The sequence below is a fragment of the Lolium perenne genome, chromosome 2 (assembly GCF_019359855.2).
Source record: "Lolium perenne isolate Kyuss_39 chromosome 2, Kyuss_2.0, whole genome shotgun sequence".
Taxonomy (NCBI): Eukaryota; Viridiplantae; Streptophyta; class Magnoliopsida; order Poales; family Poaceae; genus Lolium; species Lolium perenne.
This window is the reverse complement of record NC_067245.2, coordinates 25,057,759-25,081,254: the sequence shown is the minus strand read 5'-3', so window position 1 is coordinate 25,081,254 and position 23,496 is coordinate 25,057,759. Positions and strand designations below refer to the sequence as shown.

At 44.7% G+C, this 23,496-nt stretch overlaps 1 protein-coding gene across 2 annotated transcripts; it reads right to left on the bottom strand.

Annotated features, from left to right (window-relative positions):
• Window positions 1–2,040: 2,040 nt before the first annotated feature.
• Window positions 2,041–6,389, bottom strand: LOC127331508 (probable potassium transporter 9). 2 transcript variants are annotated; one of them, XM_051357688.2, is made up of 8 exons: window positions 6,245–6,389; window positions 5,940–6,033; window positions 5,353–5,839; window positions 5,186–5,239; window positions 4,023–4,283; window positions 3,889–3,941; window positions 3,666–3,789; window positions 2,041–3,523 (listed from the first exon to the last, which is right to left on the bottom strand). In XM_051357688.2, exons 2-8 carry the CDS (start codon window positions 5,952–5,954, stop codon window positions 2,124–2,126), a joined length of 2,394 nt encoding a protein of 797 aa, XP_051213648.1. In that variant the 5' UTR covers window positions 5,955–6,033; window positions 6,245–6,389; the 3' UTR covers window positions 2,041–2,123. The 2 variants fall into 2 exon arrangements, with proteins under 2 accessions (XP_051213648.1, XP_071682022.1); XM_071825921.1 differs by having other exon boundaries at window positions 5,940–6,030; window positions 6,245–6,386.
• Between the last annotated feature and the right edge of the window lie 17,107 nt (window positions 6,390–23,496).

The following is a 23,496-nucleotide window of genomic DNA, read 5'->3' as shown; positions in this document are numbered from 1 at the left end:
AACCCTATTCTTGTTAAAATCTGTATTATAATTTTTATTGCATTCACTATGTGAAAAAATAACTAACCTTAGAGAATATAATTCCTAATTAGAAAATTTAAAATATCTTATCTCTCAAACGTTAGCTTCGATTTTAAATCTGTTTTTATCACTAAATCGATCTCGAGGAGATCCTTAAAAGTAGCACCCATGTTGATATAATTTTTGGCCTAAAGCTATCAATCCTCTATATACGTAAGGTCGTCAATGATAAATATAAAAGGTTATCAACCCCTAATGTTAATTTTATTTAGAATATTTTAGCTCACAATTTATCATCCCTCTGTATGTTATCAACGGTAAATGTGAAAGTTATCGACCCGAAAATCTAATTCTATGTAAAATATTTTAGATTTTTTTTAGCTCACACCTTATCAACCCCTCTTCCAGTTATTTACCAACAGTAAGTGTTAAAAGTTTTCGACTCGAAAATATAATTTAATATAAAATATTTTTAGGACATTTGTAGCTCTCAAATTTATCAACTCATCTACCCGTTATTTATCACCGGTAAATGTGAAAAGTTATTATCTGAAAAGGTAATTTTATTTAGAGTATTTTAGGAACATTTCAGCTCACAATTTATCAACCCCTCCGCATGTTATTTATCAAAGATAAATGTGAAAAGTTATTGACCCAAAAAGATAATTTTATTAAGAATATTTTGGGGGCATTTTAGCTCATAGATTATCGACCCCACTTTCAGTTATTTATCAACGGTAAATGATAAAACTTATTGACCCAAAAAGATAATTTTATTAAAAATATTTTTTGAACATTTTTAACTCTCAAATTAATCAACCCATCTACACGTTATTTATCAACAGTAAATATGAAAATTTATCAACCAGAGCTAATTTCATTTAGAATAATATGGGACCACTTTTAGATAAAAAATGTATCAACCACTCTGCCCATTATTTATCAACGGTAAATATGAAAAGTTATCGACCCAATAAGCTAATTTCATTTAGAATATCTTAGCAAATTTATTAGCATACAATTTATCAACCCCTGTTTCCGTTATTTATCAACAGTAAATGTGAAAAATTATCAACCTAAAAAAGCTAATTTCATTTAGAATATTTTTGGGGGAATTTTTAGCTCACAAATTATCAACCTTGTGTCACGCTATTTATCAATGGTAAATATAAAAAAAATTACCAACTCAAAAGGCTAATTTCATTTAGAAACATTTTGGTGACCTTTATAGCTCAGAAGTTATCAACCCTTTATCAACGATAAATGTTAAAAAGTTACCAACCCAAAATGCTATAGCAAACTTTTTAATACAAGCTACATGTTTTCATGTGAGTACATACAAATATATAGAAAAAGCACAATAAAACCAAAAACAAAACGCTAAATGTTTTATAGTGTTAATAGTTCATTCGAGTAGTTTATTTGAGTAGCAAGTAGTAGTTCAATTGAGTTACAAGTGGAAATCCCACCCGTTATTTCCCCCTAAAAAACCTCTAACCCGAAAAAGGGAATTATAAAAAGATGGTCCAAACATAAATTAGCATATCATATAAAGGGAATTGTATAAAAGTTGGTCCGTAAAAACATAAAATAGTGTACCGTAAAAAAGGATTTGCATAAAAGGAAAAACGAAAAGGGAATTGAAAAGAAAAAATAAAATAAAAATTTGATGGCATGCATCGATACAAGCTTCACGCAGGAAAAATAGGAGCTGGGCCGTACATCACGCAACGCGACGCGAGGACGGGCAGACTCACGCAAGGAAAGAAAATGAAAAAAAACGCGGCATGCAGCAGCCCATGTCGCGCGGCCGGAAAAATGATTGGCCCAGAATTAGTATTAATTGCAAGATCCGTAACTAACGCAAAACGACAAAATCAAAGGGAACAGACTCGCGCTAGCGGAGCGAGCGCTTCGCCAACCTGACCGCGCTCGCGGTCGACTGCCAGGGAGGGTTCTCGCTCTAATCGGCGTATACGATCTCCATATTTGCTTGGGCATTCCATCTTAAGACTGGGCTTCCAAGAAAGACACTCACGGCTCATTTACACCACAATGTCAAGTCGAAGAGAGCCACACCACACGAAGAATAGTGTCACGTGTCATAGCACGTAGACCATGCCGACCTCGAGCAGCGACGCCGGCGGCACGCGCAGCACCACGTCCGGGCCGCGGCAGTTCCGGCGAAGGAAGTTGTACCCGTACCCGATGGCCAGCCTCCTGATCAGCGACGACCCGGGCTTCGCCTTGACGTGAGAGTGCCCCATGATGAACGCCGTGCCGGACTCCCTCGCCTCGCACAGCTCGTGCAGCTCCTCCAGCACCCGCTTGTCCTCCACGTCGGGGCTCGTCTCCTCCACCAAGAACCTCACCCTCTTCTTCACCGCCCGCGGCGGCGCCGTCACGAGCTCTATCGTCCCGCCGCCCGTCGTCGTCCCCGGGCTCTCCACGCGTATCTCCACGGACGACGCGCCGTCGTGGGAGTCGTCGTACTCGTAGCTGATGCGGCGCCGGAGCGGGTTGCTCCCCACGACCGTCAGCGCGTTCTCCGACGAGCTCCGGCGCTCCCGGAGCGGGTCATAGTCGACGTCGCTCCCCGCTGCTCCGTCTCCGGCGTCGTCGCTGCTCCGGAACAGCGCGTCCAGCCTGATGAACGTGGCGAGGCTCTCCACCAGCTCCGTCTCGAAGGAGTCCACGTCCTGGTGCACGTCCCGGTACCCGTACCGCACGATGCACCGGTACGACCGGTGCCCCGGCGGGCCGACGCGGCCGACGAGGTACCGCTCGGCGGGGAGCACCCGCGGCACCTGCACGGACTTGACGCACACGAAGACGAGCACGCGGTGGAACGCCGGGAGGTTTGTGACGAAGCGGGAGAAGTTGGCGGGCACGCCGGTGGTGAGGTCCGTGTACACCAGCCCGATCCCGGGCACGCGCACCATGCCGAGCTTGTCGCTCAGCGCCAGGAGCCACTCCATGGTCACCTTGTTGTTCAGGTCGTACTCGTACTTCTTGATGGTGGTGTGGTGCCACACGAACATCACCGTCAAAAGGATGAGCGCCAGCAGGAGCGGCACCCACGCCCCGTCCAGGAACTTGATCAGCGACGCAGAGAAGTAGAACGCCTCGATCGAGCCGAAGAAGACGAGGAAGGCCAGCGCCAGCGCCGGCGGACGGTGCCAGCACAGCACCATCACCAGCGACATCAGGCACGTCGTCACCAGCATCACGGTGATCACCGCCAGCCCCGACGCGTTTCCCATGTGCTTCGTGTCGCGGAACCCGACGGTGACGGCGATGCAGAGGATCATGAGCATCCAGTTGATCTCGGGGATGTAGATCTGGCCGTGGATCTTCTCAGAGGTATGCACGACCTTCACTCGCGGGAAGCAGCTGAGCGACTGGCTCTGGTTGATGATGGAGAATGTGCCGCTGATAATTGCTTGGCTTCCGACCACCGAAGCCAGGATCGCCAGCACCAGCACAGGCCACCTCACAATCTCTGCATTTTTTACTGTCAGTATCTGTCTACTGACTGAAAGTGTAAATGCAAAGCAGCACAGGTTTTTGACAGATTCTGTACTTTGGTACTGTAAGAATCACCAGCTAGTAATAGCATTAGTATACTTGTTCGTTAGATGTACCTGGAACGGAAACGTAGAATCCAATCTGGTAGCTTGAATCGAAGTCATGGTGCTGGGTTAAGAAGGCAGCTTGGCCCATGTATCCCAAGATCAATGCAGGATACACTAAAGAAGTAAAAGCAAGCTGCAGAGAACAAGTAGCATTGTTAAGATTTGCATAGACAGCTTGATGAACCGAACACAAATTATAAAGAACTGAGATTAAAATGATGTGCTCAATTACCTGGATTGAGCTGTAGGAGAAGTGGCCAAGATCTGCAAACATTGCTTCAGACCCTGCAACTCAAAAAAGGTTAGACTGATGGAAATTGCCCTGTGTAGTTTTGCCAATTACTTCTGAAGTGTGCTGAACTTTACCTGTCATGCAAAGAAGAATCCCTCCCAGGGACATCCAACCAGACTTCTTGGTCTTCTTCAAGAATTTGAGCATGAATACGGGATTAAGTGCCTGGTAAACCTGAGGGTTCCAGCGGAAGATGTTGTACAAGCCCAGCGTGCTCATGCAGATCAGCCAGGCTAGAATGATCGGAGCAAAGAGGAACCCAACGCGATGGGTACCGTAATGCTGGAGAGCGAACAGGAACAGTAGTATGGCGCAGGTTATCGGAATGACGGCGTCTGCATGAAGTGAAGAAGAGGAAAATAAGCAAGTAGAATGTCAAGGTAAACAAGTGACGGAAAGCTAATTTAGCTGTATGGTGAACACTAGTATGATCTCATTCACCAGTTTTGTCATTCTTTCTTTCAGATTCAGTTTGTGAAAAAAATTCAGACATGCAAGTCATCATGCCTTAGTCTTGCTAGAGAGCTGTTAACTACATAACTGTGAGCATTTGGATCAGGTAAGACTGTAGTAGTAGTAGTACCTATTCAGCAGTCTGTTCCGTTCTATTATTCTACAAAATTGGGTGTCCTAACAGTTTTATACTCCCCCTGATCCATAATAATTGTCCGGGTTTTAGTTCAAATTAGCTCAAACTTGAACTAAACTCCCCACACTTATTATAGATCGGAGGCAGTATTATTCTTACCAGCACAGAGGTGCCCAAATCTTATCAATTTTGCTAAGCTATTTGCATCATTATAAAGCAGTGCATGGATTAGGGCCTGTTTGTGATAAAAAAAATATTGTAGGAAATTTGAAGGACTGAAATTCTATACGAAAATTACTACATTTAGAATTAAAGCAGGATTTCTTTGAAATCGTATGGAATGGAGCAACCAGTAGGATCTCCTTTTTCATTTAGAAGTGCAACAATTGGCCGGTTAATAAGAAAAACTAGCCGAAAACCGATACATCTATTTTGTTACATGAGCCCAGAATTCCAGCGGTTTTCTTATTGTTTGGTTATATTCCTGTGTTCTTGAGTTCTTTCTGAACGGGGCCTTAGCAGCCACAAGCAGGTTCTTCTTTTGATCAAAATTTCAGTATTCAGTTCAGATACTACCAGCATACAGATACAAGGCCTACAAAATCCTGAAACTAAAAAAAGAAATACAGTTGAGAGCATCAGACTTACACTCATGCTGACTCTTGGACAGGGAGAGCTCAAGCCCTGACACAGCCGAAAACACTGCACCGCAAGTGGCAAAATCAACAGCAGTGAGTAACTGTTCTTTACTCTCTGGATAACCAACTGAATAAACAGAGCATGTGCTGAAGTCTGAACATATGAATTTACTGTACCAGATATGGCTGGAGTGAGGACGCCGTCGCCGATGATCATGCATGTCCCGATCATGACCATGACGAGCAGCGCGGTCTTGAGGCTCGTGTGCATCTCGAGCCAGTCCTTGAGGCGGGACCTGTGGCCGGCGGCGGTCTCCGGCGGGTGCTCGAGCCTGTAGGTGGAGAGCTCTTCGTCGGCGACCTGGCGGTTGGGGAGCAGGCTGACGTTCGCGTGCCTGCAGATGAGGGAGTAGAGCGCGAAGGTGCCGCCCTCGCCGTTGTCGTCGGCGCGGAGGACGATGGAGACGTACTTGAGGAGCGGGATGAGGGTGAGCGTCCAGAAGACGAAGGAGAGGACGCCGAGGATCTCCTCGTTGGTGTCGGAGTGGGTGATGTCGTCGGCGAAGGTGCTCTTGTACACGTACAGCGGCGAGATGCTCAGGTCGCCGTACACCACGCCCAGGCTCTGGTACGCCAGCAGCATCGTCGTCCGCCATGACTCCCTCTGCAGCCAACATACATCAGTTACTTGGGCATTCGCTCTCAATTGAGCTAGCTAGCTGATTCCTAAGAAACTGTATTGAGTTTAAGCAAGAAATGCTCACCTTTCCGGGCTCCATGACGCTCCAAAACTCAGGATTCTCGTCGAAGAAATAGGTAGCTAGGCTCTGTCGATCATAGCACTACGCCTTCCTCCTGCTGGTTCCAAGAAACACATCGGCGCAAAACAAGAATGTTAAAAAAGATTGATTCAACCAAGAACAAGGTTGCCTCGAGAGAAGCAAGAGCTGGCAATGCGAGGATACTATATTACTCGAAGTGGTACTATGGAATCAGACGATATATAAAGCATATGAACGGAAGAAGGGGAAAAGCGCCAAGAGATCATTGAAACAGGGGAAGGACATACATATCCGAGGAAAACATGGTGGAGCCACCGCATATTATCACCGATTGGAGAGAGAGTGGAAGCGTGTCACGTGTGGTGGGGAGAGGCACACCTACAAACTCCACTACTTTTTTTCTCGACAAAAACAAACTCCACTAGCTACTCGTGATCACTCCTCTCAAAAAAACTGAAGAGATAGCCAATGCATTCAGATAAAGTTGCCAAATCCTGAGGTATAAAATTCAATAATCCATGGATGGCAATGGCTATGTGTAGCCACGGAGGAAGCTTTTGGGCATGGTATCATGCAGATGCACCGAGGCCGGTGAGGACAGGAGGAGGCGGCCGGCCGTGTGGTGTGGTGTGGGGCCGAGAACAAAAGCATGTGAACTCACATTCTCACGGCACTCCGCCGACTCGACTCCTCCTCCCGGCAACTTTAGCTTTCAGAGATACTACAGACCAGTGCGGCCTCCCCTGGATCGATACTGTCGTGTGCGTGCGTTAATGGTGGGACTGGGGGGCATCTGCCTATCATCGCTAGTGATTTCTGCCTAAAAATCTAGCCTAACGCTTTGACGCAAAGCGATGCAAAGGATTGGTGATGCCTAGCTAAAAGATCGGTGTCTGGTAGACAGGAGATATATCTTGAGAGTTCGGCAGGGAGACTGATTGTTCAAAAATCGGCGAGCAGGCGGATGAGAACTGATCTACAACAACTCCAACCACTAGGAATGGAAGTAAGCAGGAGACTTGCTCAATTGCCATACTGCTTCCTCTCCAAGATCGTCTTTGATCCTACTGTCTACCTCGTGTGAGCTGAGCTGAGCTGAGCTGGGGATCGAGAATCTTGACATTCTTCCAATTAATGCAGGGAGATGGCGATATAATAATTTCTTTATGGTGGTGCCCAGAGGCACTGCAGGATAATCGAAATCAGATCACGATCTTTTCTCGCAAGAATGGATCAAGCAAGAAACAGCACGATACCCAAACAGATATTGAGGGTGGAAAATTCGTGGCCGACCTTGTGTGTCGCGAATGCAGATGCTGGCAACAGAAACCACCGGGAGAACCGGTGCAAGAGCTCTTCTTGTCACCTGGACGCAGATGTCGTGCCCCCGGAATCTGAAATAAAATAACACTGCCCTGAATCGATCACCGACCCAAACAGATTGAGGACGGGAATTTCTCGACTGACTGACCTTGTGTCGCGAATGCAGAACCGCGCGCCGGGAGAGGCGATGGAATAGCTCGTGGAAACAAACGGTGCTTCTCGTCTTCACCTGGAGACAGATGTCGTGCGCACGAATAAAATAGCACGGCGGCCCTGATGGATCATGTGACGCAAACAGAAAGCAGTTGACGGACGGCCGGCCGGCCTAGTGCCACCGCGCGACGCAGCACCGCGCGCACGAGGTTTTGTGGTAGAGGAATGGCGGTGTAGCGAGCTCTTGTTCTTCACAGGCTGTCTGTCTATCTATCTCCTTGTGGATCTCGCGGCGTGATCGTCAGCGGAAGATAGGAGCGAATCGTATCCGCCACTCCGTCAACTAATTACTGCCAACAAAAAATACAGCAGAGTACTACACTAAATGACAGCGGCGTCCGGTTCTTCCTAAGAATTAATGGATTTTTGGTCTATCCAAACGTGACGTTACGTTGCCGTCGTCGCCCCTCTCCTTCGTCGCATCAATGGCGACGCCCCGCTGCCGCTGCCGCCGCCTCGCTCGCCCTCGGGGCCATCGACTCAACGTGCCGTGTGTGCGTGGCGCCATCAGCGTGGGTTCCGGGCCGGCTCTATGAGGCGGGCCACTGCGAAGAACGTCGGCTTCGTGGAGGAAAAGTAAAACGTTCTTCCGGTCGCTGAGAAGTCACCAGGTTTTCCTTCCGAGATGCGGTGCCCGGCCGTCACGATGATTGGCATCGCGCGCAGTCAAACTTCGGTGGAACATCTCCAACCTAGACTTGCATGCATGCACGACGATCATCGGAATCAGAATTTGCTTTTGGTGCTGGATTTCCAGGTAGCGGCTGCTTGCTTTTTTTCTTTCAAAACAAAGTACAGAGTAGACGCTCACATATACGCATATAACTCATTCATATAAAAGCATGCACAACCTACCCCTATGAGCACATTCGAGAGACTGTGTCCAAAAAATTTATCTGACGGGTTTTGAGATTGACGAAGTCACCACTGGCGCTTCGACGCGAACGTCGCCTCCACTGAAAAATATTACTCATTTAATGAGAACCAAAGTGTCAAACCTTGGGTTTGAACTTTGGGGCTGGGGGTGCCACTGCCCACCTAACCACCCAACTACAGGTTGGTTCTCGAATTCGTTCTTGTCCGGTGTGCATGGTGTGCACTAATGTCACGTCTCTGTAAGAGCATCTCCACCGGCTGACATCTAAATAATTCTAGGTCATCTGAAATAGTCTGTACGGATTGATGGACCAGCAAGTTTCAATTGTATGATTCAAACGTACCGACCAGCGGCAACAACCATGGTAATCAAAGCTATCGCTGACCAGTGTCGCCCCCGCCTTAGCTTATGCGCCTGCATTGATGTTGATGGAGCTGGGATGATGCGCGTGCATTGATGGTCAGGGCTACTTAAACTGACCTTACGCGGTCGAGCCTCAAGCCGCAGTAGTATCACCGAAACTCCAACAGCCTCCATACCAACCAGGGCGCAACATGCGCTACGTGCCCTTGCACGAGTGCCAACGACGGTGGGCGCATGTCGACCCTTGCCGCCGCCACGACGTATCTCTGCTGCACGGATGGCATCTCAACAAGGGCAGGTTCCCCGTGTCGCCACGACGTATCTCTGCATGCAACAAACCAAGTTCTAGAAGAACTCATCCTCGAAGAACGAAAGTGTTACCGAGATTAAATCTCGTGGATGCACACATACGGCTCGAAGACGACCTCCGTTCCCTCGATGCAGTGGAGCAGTGTTAATAGAAGATCCATCGGGAAATTCCAGCAAGTGGTGATGGTGGAGAATCACTTGGGCATGGCTTCGCCAAGGCGGAGCCCGAAGGGTGCAGCAACAACAAAGGTAGTGGTGTAGTGGAGCGGGAGCCCCCTCCGCTCTATATATAGAGGGGGGGGGGGTGCGCAGCCCCCCCCCCCCCCCCCCCCACCTCTTCCACTTTCATGAGTGGAGCCTCTAGTCATGATCTCTTTAATGGGTGGACCATCCACTAAAAATCCCAAAGGTTTTTTCCTTTAAATGAATGATACATTTTAAATTATTTTATTTAATATTTGTCAATTCCACTAGTTAACAAACATTAACATCTAAATCCTCGAACTATTTCAATATCACCTGAAATTATTTCGGTGCTTCCCGAAACAATTCTTCCTGAAACACTTCCGATGCTTTCCAAAATATTATCCTATATTGTGTATCTTCTCAAAAGCGTCGACGAACGTTAAGTTTGTCACCATACGATTCGTGAATAATGTGGACATGACCGAGCCACCTTATTTTAGTGACAAACTCGTTTGATTGACCTGTGGATGATTAGTAGTTGATATAAACCTTGTGAGCGAGAGTGGAATATCCCGGTGGATCACAAGAGTGTGAGAGTGAGTTTAATGAGACCTTAATACATCTAGGAAAGGAATTCCTTAAACCCTAGGAAAATACCCTTAATAATCCTCAACTATGGTTAGGATAAAATCCCTTCCAAATCATGTGAAACCATATCTATCCCTATACCCGCATCCCTCCAATCTATCTGCTTATAGCAAAACCACTATAGTACTATAAATTCTTTATAAGTATCTTAAATTCAATTTTGAGGGATATCAGATCATATAAATTGCTCCTCAACAAAAGGGCATCCATATGAGATTTCTCTCCACGACAAGAACCCATATGAGATTGCTCCTCATGTGATCTATCGATGTAGAAACATTTCCCAAGTTGTCTGAACACAAGAAATTAAAATACAGAGAACCTATGGAAATTTGTAAGGTTCAATATATTCATTTTCAACTGGGATTCCATTTGGAGGTACCATATATATTTTATTTCTATCCTATTTATAATGTTATTTCTAAAACCATATTCCAAATAGAAGGATGTTGATGCCAAAATACATGATAGACTCTGAAAACCTGATCTTCATAAAACAAACATGGTTTTCATAAATCCAAGAAAGCCTGCATATACCTAGGATCCCCTGATCCACGACTATAGATAGTGCATCAGAAACCCTCTTAGTTGAGCTTGATGAGTACACCCGTACTCAATCTACCTTCTTATCCCTTTCTAGACCCGAGAGGAGATAGAACAACCATCCAAACTCCAATAGGACGACGAGGAGGACCACTGCGAGGAGGGAATGTCTGACACCAGGAGCAAAGTAGTTGACAACTCAGTTTAGATATAGTGGAGACTGAGATTAAATATTGGAGGGGACCAATCGCCAAACCTTAGAACCTATACGTAGAGTATTGCATGGCAACAATCATAAGCCATCTAATGCTCGAAGTAGGTCTTGTCATGGTGTAGTTGACGAGTTGCTTCTTCTGGATTTTGGTTTGATTAGGCTCTTACCTGGCAAGTTCATTGCTCTATGGAGGTTCCGAAGATCTATTTTAGAGGATATTTTGCGATGAAATACTATAGTCAAACACCTTTTGGACCTGTTATGTTTTTGTAGCCACTCTGTTGGTGTAATATTCCGTGAGGGTTATGTTAATGACTTGTACACTACAACATGTAATAGTGTACTAGGTCACAACACTATAAGACCAAATCAAATGTGCAAGCAGTGCGCATGGACATATGACACGGCCTCATGAACACATTTTCTTATTAGATTGTGCACGAGTATAATCTAAGGCCATTGCAACAAAATAGAACCAGTAGGTTCAAATCAATAACTACATGCCTTATACTTACATTGGAGACACAAATCGCAGAAATGGTGCTAGTGAGCCAAGTAGGATGCACAAGTAATGATAGATAAGATTTGGATGTTTGGTTTATCAATCATGTGACAAAAAATTATTCAGGGCATGTGTTAAATGATGATTAGGTAAGATGAGCTAAGCATGAAATTATTATTTGTTCCTTAAGGGTGTGTCGTGCGTTGATTCACTTTTATTTACAAGTCTTACTTCTACCCTCCTAAAAATATAATTTTACGAAAGGTTATTCTAAAATTTTAATACTCAGCATGATGAGGTAGTCCTAAATCATTAGTTTGGGTGAAACTTCAATCACTTTGACAAGTTCTATAAAAAAAATCCTGAATTTTTACATGCATGAATGCAATGCATACATCTATTTTGCTTTTATATTTAACCTATAATTCTGGGATGTTATAGTTGTCTGCCACAGCATGCCTCTGAAACCCCATTAGATGAGATCCTACACCAGAAGGTGAGCAATAAGTTTTTTCGGGAGTGTTTCGGCGCAACTGTTTGTTGTTCGGGTCCTTCATCTCTGGTTTACCTCCTCTTCATCGAATTATTGTTCCTCGCCGATCTCTACGAATTTGGCGACCCCGACAACCCCATGGATGACCTCAACAACGAAACTGGTGCCGCAACCTTACCGGTCACGATGTAGTTGCTCATCCTCCCTTATGTTGCACTAGGAAGGTTAAGTCAGCTAGTTCTTGCGTGATGTTGTTTTTGTAACTAAACTCACCCGGAAATTGCCTCATTATGCTCTCTACTTAAGTTGTTGATAAATTCGATCAGGATTATGGATTGTATTATAGAAGACTTTTTCCTAAAGACTTGGGTTTGTCGAATCCACGGGAAAATTTCTTTTGCTATAAGATCACTCGAACAAGATTTCTAGTTTTCGCCTAACTCTTGTCTTACCGGACCAGTGGTTTTCCTGTGTTGATGATGTTGGAAATAGGCCTAGGCTTAAGGTTTGACCTGCAATTGAACGTTAGTAGATGGGATTTAAAAGATAAAATTAAGCTCACATGTAACAATATATATCAAGGTAAAGATGCAACATAATGTGAGCGATGCGTCCTAATGAGGACCATATTGCCGAAGGACGTGGTTTTTATGGATCAATTATCTACCCCCGAGTTCCAACGCAACACGTGAAGTCGTGATATTAATATAAATAATATAATAACCTTATGTATGATGACCTCACTGTTACTCCCTAGAAGATAATCACACTATCGATCCATGAATGCAGTCACTTGAGCATGTCATCAAATCATGCAAATAATTCTACTCAAATATTAATATCTTTTACCGGTCTCTCTGATACGGGTACCTGTTAAACCTTCAAAATCGAGATAAAAAGATCGAAGACTAGAAATGGATCTCTACTCACATATTGCATAATATCCCATAAGTAATTCACATGCACATAACGCTGTGAGGCTAGGCCTCAACCCATAGACCAAGAGAACTACACGCATGATTAGATCAACATATTATAAATTTCAAAGAGATGAATGATGATAAATCTTACAATACCGCCAATTACGAATGAATAAAGATTAGAACATAGAGGAGGAGATGATGGAGATGATGATGATGATGATGCGGCGCCTTGACCCCTTGTATCCACCACTCATTTTGCATCCAACGGACATCACATCGTCTAAGGGCATCTCCAACCCTGCGACCCAAACGAACGCGTTGGGCCGTCCGTTTTGGGCCATTTAGGTGGCCGCGCGGACACGCGGACTGCGTGTCTGTTTGGGTCGCACGCTGCGTTACCCATTTGCCCATTTGGCCTATTTCTTTGGGAAATAGGTCATCTGACCACACATACTTATAAATAATATCTAAAAATATAGAATAATATCTAACAAATATAGATTAATATCAAATAGCGTAAAATAATATCAAATGTAGCATGATGAAGAAACGAAATGTGCCCTAGTTTGAAAAAAAAATATAAAAATTACAATTGAGATTGTCAACTTAATTTGAGCGCTCTAGGATCTCCTTTTGTCTCTTCTCGAATCAAGCTCTCTTCGCCTCGCTCCTGGTGGTCAAGTCGGGTTCATGATCAGATTGTCCTCGGCATACCGTTTGAGCTCAACTTCCTTCGCCTTCAACTCCACCTCTTTGGCCCTTGTCATTGCTATGAGCTCAATTTTTCTCTCTTTGAGCTCAATTTCTCTAGCTTTGGTCTTGGCCTTGACCTTTTCAATCTCAAGGTTCTTCTTTTGGACATCGAAGTAGTTCTTCCTATCCTCTTCTTTCTCCCGCCGCCTCCTCTCATCCCTCTTGTCTGTGGACACCTCTCTGTCCGCATGCATCTCCTTCAAAGTGCCAAACAATAGCATGGACGAAGCATCACACTTCATGTCGGCTTTGGTTGCCTTGTGGCCGCATGGACGACTTGCACGAGAAGCGGAGCTACCGCAAGGCTTCCCACCATCAAGGTCAATGACCGTGGCATCTTTGGCAGTCTTGTTGCCAGTCAAGGTCGCCATGTACCCCTCGTACCCCTCCTGGAACTTGGGGTGCCATGGAGTTTCTTCCAACAATGAGGGAAGGCAAAGGTCTTTTGTTCATTGTTAGTTTTGTAGAATTCCAAAGCTTGCCACACCTAGAGCAAAGCGAGACAACAACGATAAACATATGTGCAAACATCGAATGAACAAGTTGAGGTTAAGAATCATACCAAGTCCTTCATGCCCATGCCGCTAATGGGGATCCGCTTCACGTGATCATACGCCGCCTGGAAATTGTTGCATTCCGTTTGAATTGCTTCCCACCTCTTTTGGAGGGATATCTCCCTGCGGTCGCTCTCAAATGGCTCATGTCCGTATTTGCGATGTTCATGGAAGTATTCATAGATACGACGCCAGAATGTGGTCCCCTTCTGCTCGGCACCTGTCAATGCATCTTGCCCAATGGTCAACCATCCATCGACAGCACCTTGTCCTCCTGCACTGTGTAGTCGGTGGTTCTTTTGCTAACCCGACGACCTCGAGCTTGTGCAACTGCGGCTTGTGTGAGCTCCTCAGCGAACAACGGCTCCTCCTCGATGTTCATGCTGTCGGGATAGGCAGTGGTGTCCTCCTGTGTGTGGGGAGCCTGCTCGGTCGAAGGATATGGCACGGTGGTCGGCATTGTCTGTGGGTAAGACGGAGGGGCCTGCACGGTGGACGGTGCCTGCATCAATGGCGGCGCGCGCTCGGCCGACAAATCGTCGAGCAGGTTGCATGCATCGGCCTTTGCTGATGCTCCCAGGTGCTTGGGGGCTTTGGAGTTTGCCGGGTGATGTCTACGGGTGCTTCTATTCTTGTAGACAGTGTTGGGCCTCCAAGAGCAGAGGTTTGTAGAACAGCAGCAAGTTTCCCTTAAGTGGATCACCCAAGGTTTATCGAACTCAGGGAGGAAGAGGTCAAAGATATCCCTCTCATGCAACCCTGCAACCACAAAGCAAGAAGTCTCTTGTGTCCCCAACACACCTAATAGGTGCACTAGTTCGGCGAAGAGATAGTGAAATACAAGTGGTATGAATGAATATGAGCAGTAGTAACGGCGCCAGAAAAGTGCTTGCTGGCGTGTAGTTGATGGTAGTAATATTGCAGGAAGTAAAGATGCAGTAAAACAGTAAACAAGCAGCGATAGCAGTATTTAGGAACAAGGCCTAGGGATGATCATACTTTCACTAGTGGACACTCTCAACATTGATCACATAACAGAATAAATAAATAGATGCTAGACTCTTGATACGTCTCCAACGTATCGATAATTTCTTGTGTTCCATGCCACATTATTGATGTTATCTACATGTTTTATGCACACTTTATGTCATATTCGTGCATTTTCTGGAACTAACCTATTAACAAGATGCCGAAGTGCCGATTCTTTGTTTTCTGCTGTTTTTGGTTTCAGAAATCCTAGTAAGGAAATATTCTCGGAATTGGACGAAATCAACGCCCAGGGGCCTATTTTTCCACGAAGCTTCCAGAAGTCCGAAGATGAAACGAAGAGGGGCCACGGGGTGGCCAAACCCTAGGGCGGCGCGGCCCCACCTCTGGCCGCGCCGGCCTATGGTCTGGGCCCCCCGTGCCGCCTCTTGACTTGCCCTTCCGCCTACTTAAAGCCTCCGTGACGAAACCCCCAGTACCGAGAGCCACGATACGGAAAACCTTCCAGAGACGCCGCCAACGCCGATCCCATCTCGGGGGATCCAGGAGATCGCCTCCAGCACCCTGCCGGAGAGGGGAATCATCTCCCGGAGGACTCTACGCCGCCATGGTCGCCTCCGGTGTGATGTGTGAGTAGTCTACCCCTGGACTATGGGTCCATAGCAGTAGCTAGATGGTTGTCTTCTCCCCATTGTGCTATCATTGTCGGATCTTGGGAGCTGCCTAACATGATCAAGATCATCTATCTGTAATTCTATATGTTGCGTTTGTTGGGATCCGATGAATAGAGAATACTTGTTATGTTGATTATCAAAGTTATATCTACGTGTTGTTTATGATCTTGCATGCTCTCCGTTACTAGTAGATGCTCAGCCAAGTAGATGCTTGTAACTCCAAGAGGGAGTACTTATACTCGATAGTGGGTTCATGCCTGCATTGACACCTGGGACAAGTGATGAAAGTTCTAAGGTTGTGTTGTGCTGTTGCCACTATGGATAAAACATTGATTCTATGTGTAAGGATGTAGTTGTTGATTACATGACGCACAATAATTAATTCAATTGTCTGTTGCTTTGCAACTTAATCTTTGGAGGGGTTCGGATGATAACCTGAAGGTGGACTTTTTAGGCATAGATGCAGTTGGATGGCGGTCTATGTACTTTGTCGTAATGCCCAATTAAATCTCACTATACTCATCATGATATGTATGTGCATGGTCATGCCCTCTTTATTTGTCAATTGCCCAACTGTAATTTGTTCACCCAACATGCTGTTTGTCTTATGGGAGAGACACCTCTAGTGAACTGTGGACCCCGGTCCAATTCTCTTTACTGAAATACAATCTACTGCAATACTTGTTCTACTGTTTTCTGCAAACAATCATCTTCCACACAATACGGTTAATCCTTTGTTACAGCAAGCCGGTGAGATTGACAACCTCACTGTTTCGTTGGGGCAAAGTACTTTGGTTGTGTTGTGCAGGTTCCACGTTGGCGCCGGAATCCCTGGTGTTGCGCCGCACTACATCCCGCCGCCATCAACCTTCAACGTGCTTCTTGGCTCCTCCTGGTTCGATAAACCTTGGTTTCTTTCTGAGGGAAAACTTGCTGCTGTGCGCATCATACCTTCCTCTTGGGGTTCCCAACGAACATGTGAGTTACAAGCCATCAAGCATATTTTCTGGCGCCGTTGCCGGGGAGATCAAGACACGCTGCAAGGGGAGTCTCCACTTCTCAATCTCTTTACTTTGTTTTTGTCTTGCTTAGTTTTATTTACTACTTTGTTTGCTGCACTAAATCAAAATACAAAAAAATTAGTTGCTAGCTTTACTTTATTTGCTATCTAGTTTGCTATATCAAAAACACAAAAAAATTAGTTACTTGCATTTACTTTACTTGATTCATCATGTTTCCTTTTAATTTTACCACAAAAGACATACCGGTAGGACGTGGGTCTATAATTGGGAGAAATAATATAGAGGAATTTTTCAACCATGTCAGTACTGTTGACGATTTTGAGGATAGACACTTGGTAGACCTTGCCCCTACCTATGAAATTGCTGCTGCTTTAGTTCGCATGATGGAAACTAAATTTGTTAATCTCAATCCTATAATCCAACACATGTTTCTCACACTTGGTGATATGGAAGAAGGGGAAAAGAAAGATTTTGTTTTAGAAACCCTTCTTAGAGAATTTGGTGGGATAGCGAGAGAGGCTAGAAAGGTCTTTGCTAAATTTAATATGCTTGGTTCTTACACTAATTTTGTTAGTCTCCTTGAGAAGATGGACATGGATAGAATAAGATACACTAATAATATTGATGATGGTGGGGAGATCAAAGCACCAATACCATGTAAGCTCCTAGCTATGAATGATGCACTAGAAAATAATTATGCTTGGCTTGTTCCTGAAAATTTGTTTGATGAGAGTAGCACGCCTAAGACTAATGAAAAGGGAGATGCTAAAACTTATGTATCTAATATACTATGCCTGGTTGAGAAAAATCCACACCCCGCTGTAGAAGTACCACCCTTCGATAATACTTGATACACACTTTCTGCGCCTAGCTGAAAGGCGTTAAAGAAAAGCGTTTATGGGAGACAACCCATGTTTTTACCTACAGTACTTTGTTTTTATTTTGTGTCTTGGAAGTTGTTTACTACTGTAGCAACCTCTCCTTATCTTAGTTTTGTGTTTTGTTGTGCCAAGTAAAGTCTTTGATAGTAAAGTAAGTACTAGATTTGGATTACTGCGCAGTTCCAGATTTCTTTGCTGTCACGAATCTGGGTCCACCTCCCTGTAGATAGCTCAGAAAATTAAGCCAATTTACGTGCATGATCCTCAGATATGTACGCAACTTTCATTAAATTTGAGCATTTTCATTTGAGCAAGTCTGGTGCCATTTTAAAATTCGTCAATACGAACTGTTCTGTTTTGACAGATTCTGCCTTTTATTTTGCATTGCCTCTTTTGCTATGTTGGATGAATTTCTTTGATCCACTAATGTCCAGTAGCATTATGCAATGTCCAGAAGTGTTAAGAATGATTGTGTCACCTCTGAATATGTTAATTTTTATTGTGCACTAACCCTCTAATGAGTTGTTTCGAGTTTGGTGTGGAGGAAGTTTTCAAGGATCAAGAGAGGAGTATGATGCAACATGATCAAGGAGAGTGAAAGCTCTAAGCTTGGGGATGCCCCGGTGGTTCACCCCTGCATATATCAAGAAGACTCAAGTGTATAAGCATGGGGATGCCCAAGGCATCCCCTTCTTCATCGACAACATTATCAGGTTCCTCCCCTGAAACTATATTTTTATTCCATCACATCTTATGTGCTTTGCTTGGAGCGTCGGTTTGTTTTTGTTTTTTTGTTTTGTTTGAATAAAATGGATCCTAGAATTCACTTTATGGGAGAGAGACACGCTCCGCTGTAGCATATGGACAAGTATGTCCTTGGTTTCTACTCATAGTATTCATGGCGAAGTTTCTCCTTCGTTAAATTGTTATATGGTTGGAATTGGAAAATGATACATGTAGTAATTGCTATAAATGTCTTGGGTAATGTGATACTTGGCAATTGTTGTGCTCATGATTAAGCTCTTGCATCATATGCTTTGCACCCATTAATGAAGAAATACATAGAGCATGCTAAAATTTGGTTTGCATATTTGGTTTCTCTAAGGTCTAGATAATTTCTAGTATTGAGTTTGAACAACAAGGAAGACGGTGTAGAGTCTTATAATGTTTTCAATATGTCTTTTATGTGAGTTTTTCTGCACCGGTTCATCCTTGTGTTTGTTTCAAATAAGCCTTGCTAGCCTAAACCTTGTATCGAGAGGGAATACTTCTCATGCATCCAAAATACTTGAGCCAACCACTATGCCATTTGTGTCCACCATACCTACCTACTACATGGTATTTTCCGCCATTCCAAAGTAAATTGCTTGAGTGCTACCTTTAAAATTCCATCATTCACCTTTGCAATATATAGCTCATGGGACAAATAGCTTAAAAACTATTGTGGTATTGAATATGTAATTATGCACTTTATCTCTTATTAAGTTGCTTGTTGTGCGATAACCATGTTCACTGGGGACGCCATCTACTATTCATTGTTGAATTTCATGTGAGTTGCTATGCATGTCCGTCTTGTCTGAAGTAAGAGAGATCTACCACCTTATGGTTAAGCATGCATATTGTTAGAGAAGAACATTGGGCCGCTAACTAAAGCCATGATCCATGGTGGAAGTTTCAGTTTTGGACATATATCCTCAAATCTCGAATGAGAAAATTATTAATTGTTGTTACATGCTTATGCATAAAAGAGGAGTCCATTATCTGTTGTCTATGTTGTCCCGGTATGGATGTCTAAGTTGAAGAATAATCAATAGCGAGAAAACCAATGCGAGCTTTCTCCTTAGACCTTTGTACAGGCGGCATAGAGGTACCCCTTTGTGACACTTGGTTAAAACAGTGCATTGTGATGATCCGGTAGTCCAAGCTAATTAGGACAAGGTGCGGGCACTATTAGTACACTATGCATGAGGCTTGCAACTTATAAGATATAATTTACATGATGCATATGCTTTATTACTACCGTTGACAAAATTGTTTCATGTTTTCAAAATCAAAGCTCTAGCACAAATATAGCAATCGATGCTTTTCCTCTATGGAGGACCATTCTTTTACTTTCAATGTTGAGTCAGTTCACCTATTTCTCTCCACCTCAAGAAGCAAACACTTGTGTGAACTGTGCATTGATTCCTACATACTTGCTTATTGCACTTATTATATTACTCTATGTTGACAATATCCATGAGATATACATGTTACAAGTTGAAAGCAACCGCTGAAACTTAATATTCTTTTGTGTTGCTTCAATGCTTTTACTTTGAATTATTGCTTTATGAGTTAACTCTTATGCAAGACTTAATTGATGCTTGTCTTGAAGTACTATTCATGAAAAGTCTTTGCTTTATGATTCACTTGTTTACTCATGTCATATACATTGTTTTGATCGCTGCATTCACTACATATGCTTTACAAATAGTATGATCAAGATTATGATGGCATGTCACTCCAGAAATTATCTGTGTTATCGTTTTTCCTGCTCGGGACGAGCAGAACTAAGCTTGGGGATGCTGATACGTCTCCAACGTATCGATAATTTCTTGTGTTCCATGCCACATTATTGATGTTATCTACATGTTTTATGCACACTTTATGTCATATTCGTGCATTTTCTGGAACTAACCTATTAACAAGATGCCGAAGTGCCGATTCTGTTTTTCTGCTGTTTTTGGTTTCAGAAATCCTAGTAAGGAAATATTCTCGGAATTGGACGAAATCAACGCCCAGGGGCCTATTTTTCCACGAAGCTTCCAGAAGTCCGAAGATGAAACGAAGAGGGGCCACGGGGTGGCCAAACCCTAGGGCGGCGCGGCCCCACCTCTGGCCGCGCCGGCCTATGGTCTGGGCCCCCCGTGCCGCCTCTTGACTTGCCCTTCCGCCTACTTAAAGCCTCCGTGACGAAACCCCCAGTACCGAGAGCCACGATACGGAAAACCTTCCAGAGACGCCGCCAACGCCGAACCCATCTCGGGGGATCCAGGAGATCGCCTCCGGCACCTGCCGGAGAGGGGAATCATCTCCGGAGGACTCTACGCCGCCATGGTCGCCTCCGGTGTGATGTGTGAGTAGTCTACCCCTGGACTATGGGTCCATAGCAGTAGCTAGATGGTTGTCTTCTCCCCATTGTGCTATCATTGTCAGATCTTGTGAGCTGCCTAACATGATCAAGATCATCTATCTGTAATTCTATATGTTGCGTTTGTTGGGATCTGATGAATAGAGAATACTTGTTATGTTGATTATCAAAGTTATATCTACGTGTTGTTTATGATCTTGCATGCTCTCCGTTACTAGTAGATGCTCTGGCCAAGTAGATGCTTGTAACTCCAAGAGGGAGTACTTATGCTCGATAGTGGGTTCATGCCTGCATTGACACAGGACGGTGACAGAAAGTTCTAAGGTTGTGTTGTCTTGTTGCCACTAGGGATAAAACATTGATGCTATGTCTAAGGATGTAGTTGTTGATTACATTACGCACCATACTTAATGCAATTGTCTGTTGCTTTGCAACTTAATACTGAGGGGGTTCGGATGATAACCTGAAGGTGGACTTTTTAGGCATAGATGCAGTTGGATGGCGGTCTATGTACTTTGTCGTAATGCCCAATTAAATCTCACTATACTCATCATGATATGTATGTGCATGGTCATGCCCTCTTTATTTGTCAATTGCCCAACTGTAATTTGTTCACCCAACATGCTGTTTGTCTTATGGGAGAGACACCTCTAGTGAACTGTGGACCCCGGTCCAATTCTCTTTACTGAAATACAATCTACTGCAATACTTGTTCTACTGTTTTCTGCAAACAATCATCTTCCACACAATACGGTTAATCCTTTGTTACAGCAAGCCGGTGAGATTGACAACCTCACTGTTTCGTTGGGGCAAAGTACTTTGGTTGTATTGTGCAGGTTCCACGTTGGCGCCGGAATCCCTGGTGTTGCGCCGCACTACATCCCGCCGCCATCAACCTTCAACGTGCTTCTTGGCTCCTCCTGGTTCGATAAACCTTGGTTTCTTTCTGAGGGAAAACTTGCTGCTGTGCGCATCATACCTTCCTCTTGGGGTTCCCAACGAACGTGTGAGTTACACGCCATCAACTCTACACCCTCTTGTTGGATGATGAACACCACTAACTGTGTAGGATTACACGAACCCTCAATGCCGGAGTTAACAAGCTCCACAATATTCAATGTTCATATTTAAATAACCTTAGAGTGCATAACAGATCAACATAACCAAACCAAGTACTAACATAGCATGCACACTGTCACCTTCACACTATGAAAGGAGGAATAGATCACATCAATACTATCATAGCAATAGTTAACTTCATAATCTACAAGAGATCACAATCATAGCCTACGCCAAGTAGTACACGATGCACACACTGTCACCATTACACCGTGCAGGAGGAATAAACTACTTTAATAACATCACTAGAGTAGCACACAGATATATTGTGATACAAAACACATTGCAATCATAAAGAGATATAAATAAGCACTTCACTATGCCATTCATAACAGTGAATAAGTATTCTGTGAAATATAGCCTAAGAGACCCACACGGTGCACACACTGTCACCTTTACACACGTGGGACAAGGAGTCTCCGGAGATCACATAAGTAAAATCCACTTGACTAGCATAATGACATCTAGATTACAAGCATCATCATATGAATCTCAATCATGTAAGGCAGCTCATGAGATTATTGTATTGAAGCACATAGGAGAGAGATGAACCACATAGCTACCGGTACAGCCCCGAACCTCGATGGAGAACTACTCCCTCCTCATGGGAGACAGCAGCGTTGATGAAGATGGCGGTGGCGTCGATGGAGGAGCCTTCCGGGGGCACTTCCCCGTCCCGGCGGCTTGCCGGAACAGAGACTCCTGTCCCCCAGATCTTGGCTTCGCGATGGCGGCGGCTCTGGAAGGTTTTCTCTGGTTTCGTCGAACGTCATAGGGTTTTCGCGACGGAGGCTTTAAGTAGGCGGAAGGGCAAGGTCGGTGGAGTCACGAGGGACCCACACAACAGGGCGGCGCGGGCCCTAGCCTGGCCGCGCCGCCTTAGTGTGGCGGCACCTCATGGCCCCACTTCGTATCTTCTCCGGTCTTCTGGAAGCTTCGTGTGAAAATAGGACCCTGGGCGTTGATTTCGTCCAATTCCGAGAATATTTCCTTACTAGGATTTCTGAAACCAAAAACAGCAGAAAACAGGAACTGGCACTTCGGCATCTCGTCAATAGGTTAGTTCCAGAAAACGCATAAATATGACATAAAGTATGCATAAAACATGTAGATATCATCAATAATGTGGCATGCAACATAAGAAATTATCGATACGTCGGAGACGTATCAGCATCCCCAAGCTTAGTTCCTGCTCGTCCCGAGCAGGTAAACGATAACAAAGATAATTTCTGGAGTGTGTTGCGGTCAAAACCCACCGGCGGGCAGCGACGGGCAACACAGTAGAGCCGGGAACAACTTAGGGCTGCGGCTGGCCCTGGTCCCTGATACGTCTCCGACGTATCGATAATTTCTTATATTCCATGCCACATTATTAATGTTATCTACATGTTTTATGCACACTTTATGTCATATTCGTGCATTTTCTGGAACTAACCTATTAACAAGATGCCGAAGTGCCGATTCTTTGTTTTCTGCTGTTTTTGGTTTCAGAAATCCTAGTAAGGAAATATTCTCGGAATTGGACGAAATCAACGCCCAGGGGCCTATTTTTCCACGAAGCTTCCAGAAGACCGAAGACGAAACGAAGTGGGGCCACGAGGCGCCCGGACTACAGGGCGGCGCGGCCTAGGGTTGGGCCGCGCGGCCCTGTCATCTGGGGCCCTCGTGTGCCCTCCTGACTTGCCCTTCCACCTACTTAAAGCCTCCGTGACGAAACCCCCAGTACCGAGAGCCACGATACGGAAAACCTTCCAGAGACGCCGCCAACGCCGATCCCATCTCGGGGGATCCAGGAGATCGCCTCCGACACCCTGCCGGAGAGGGG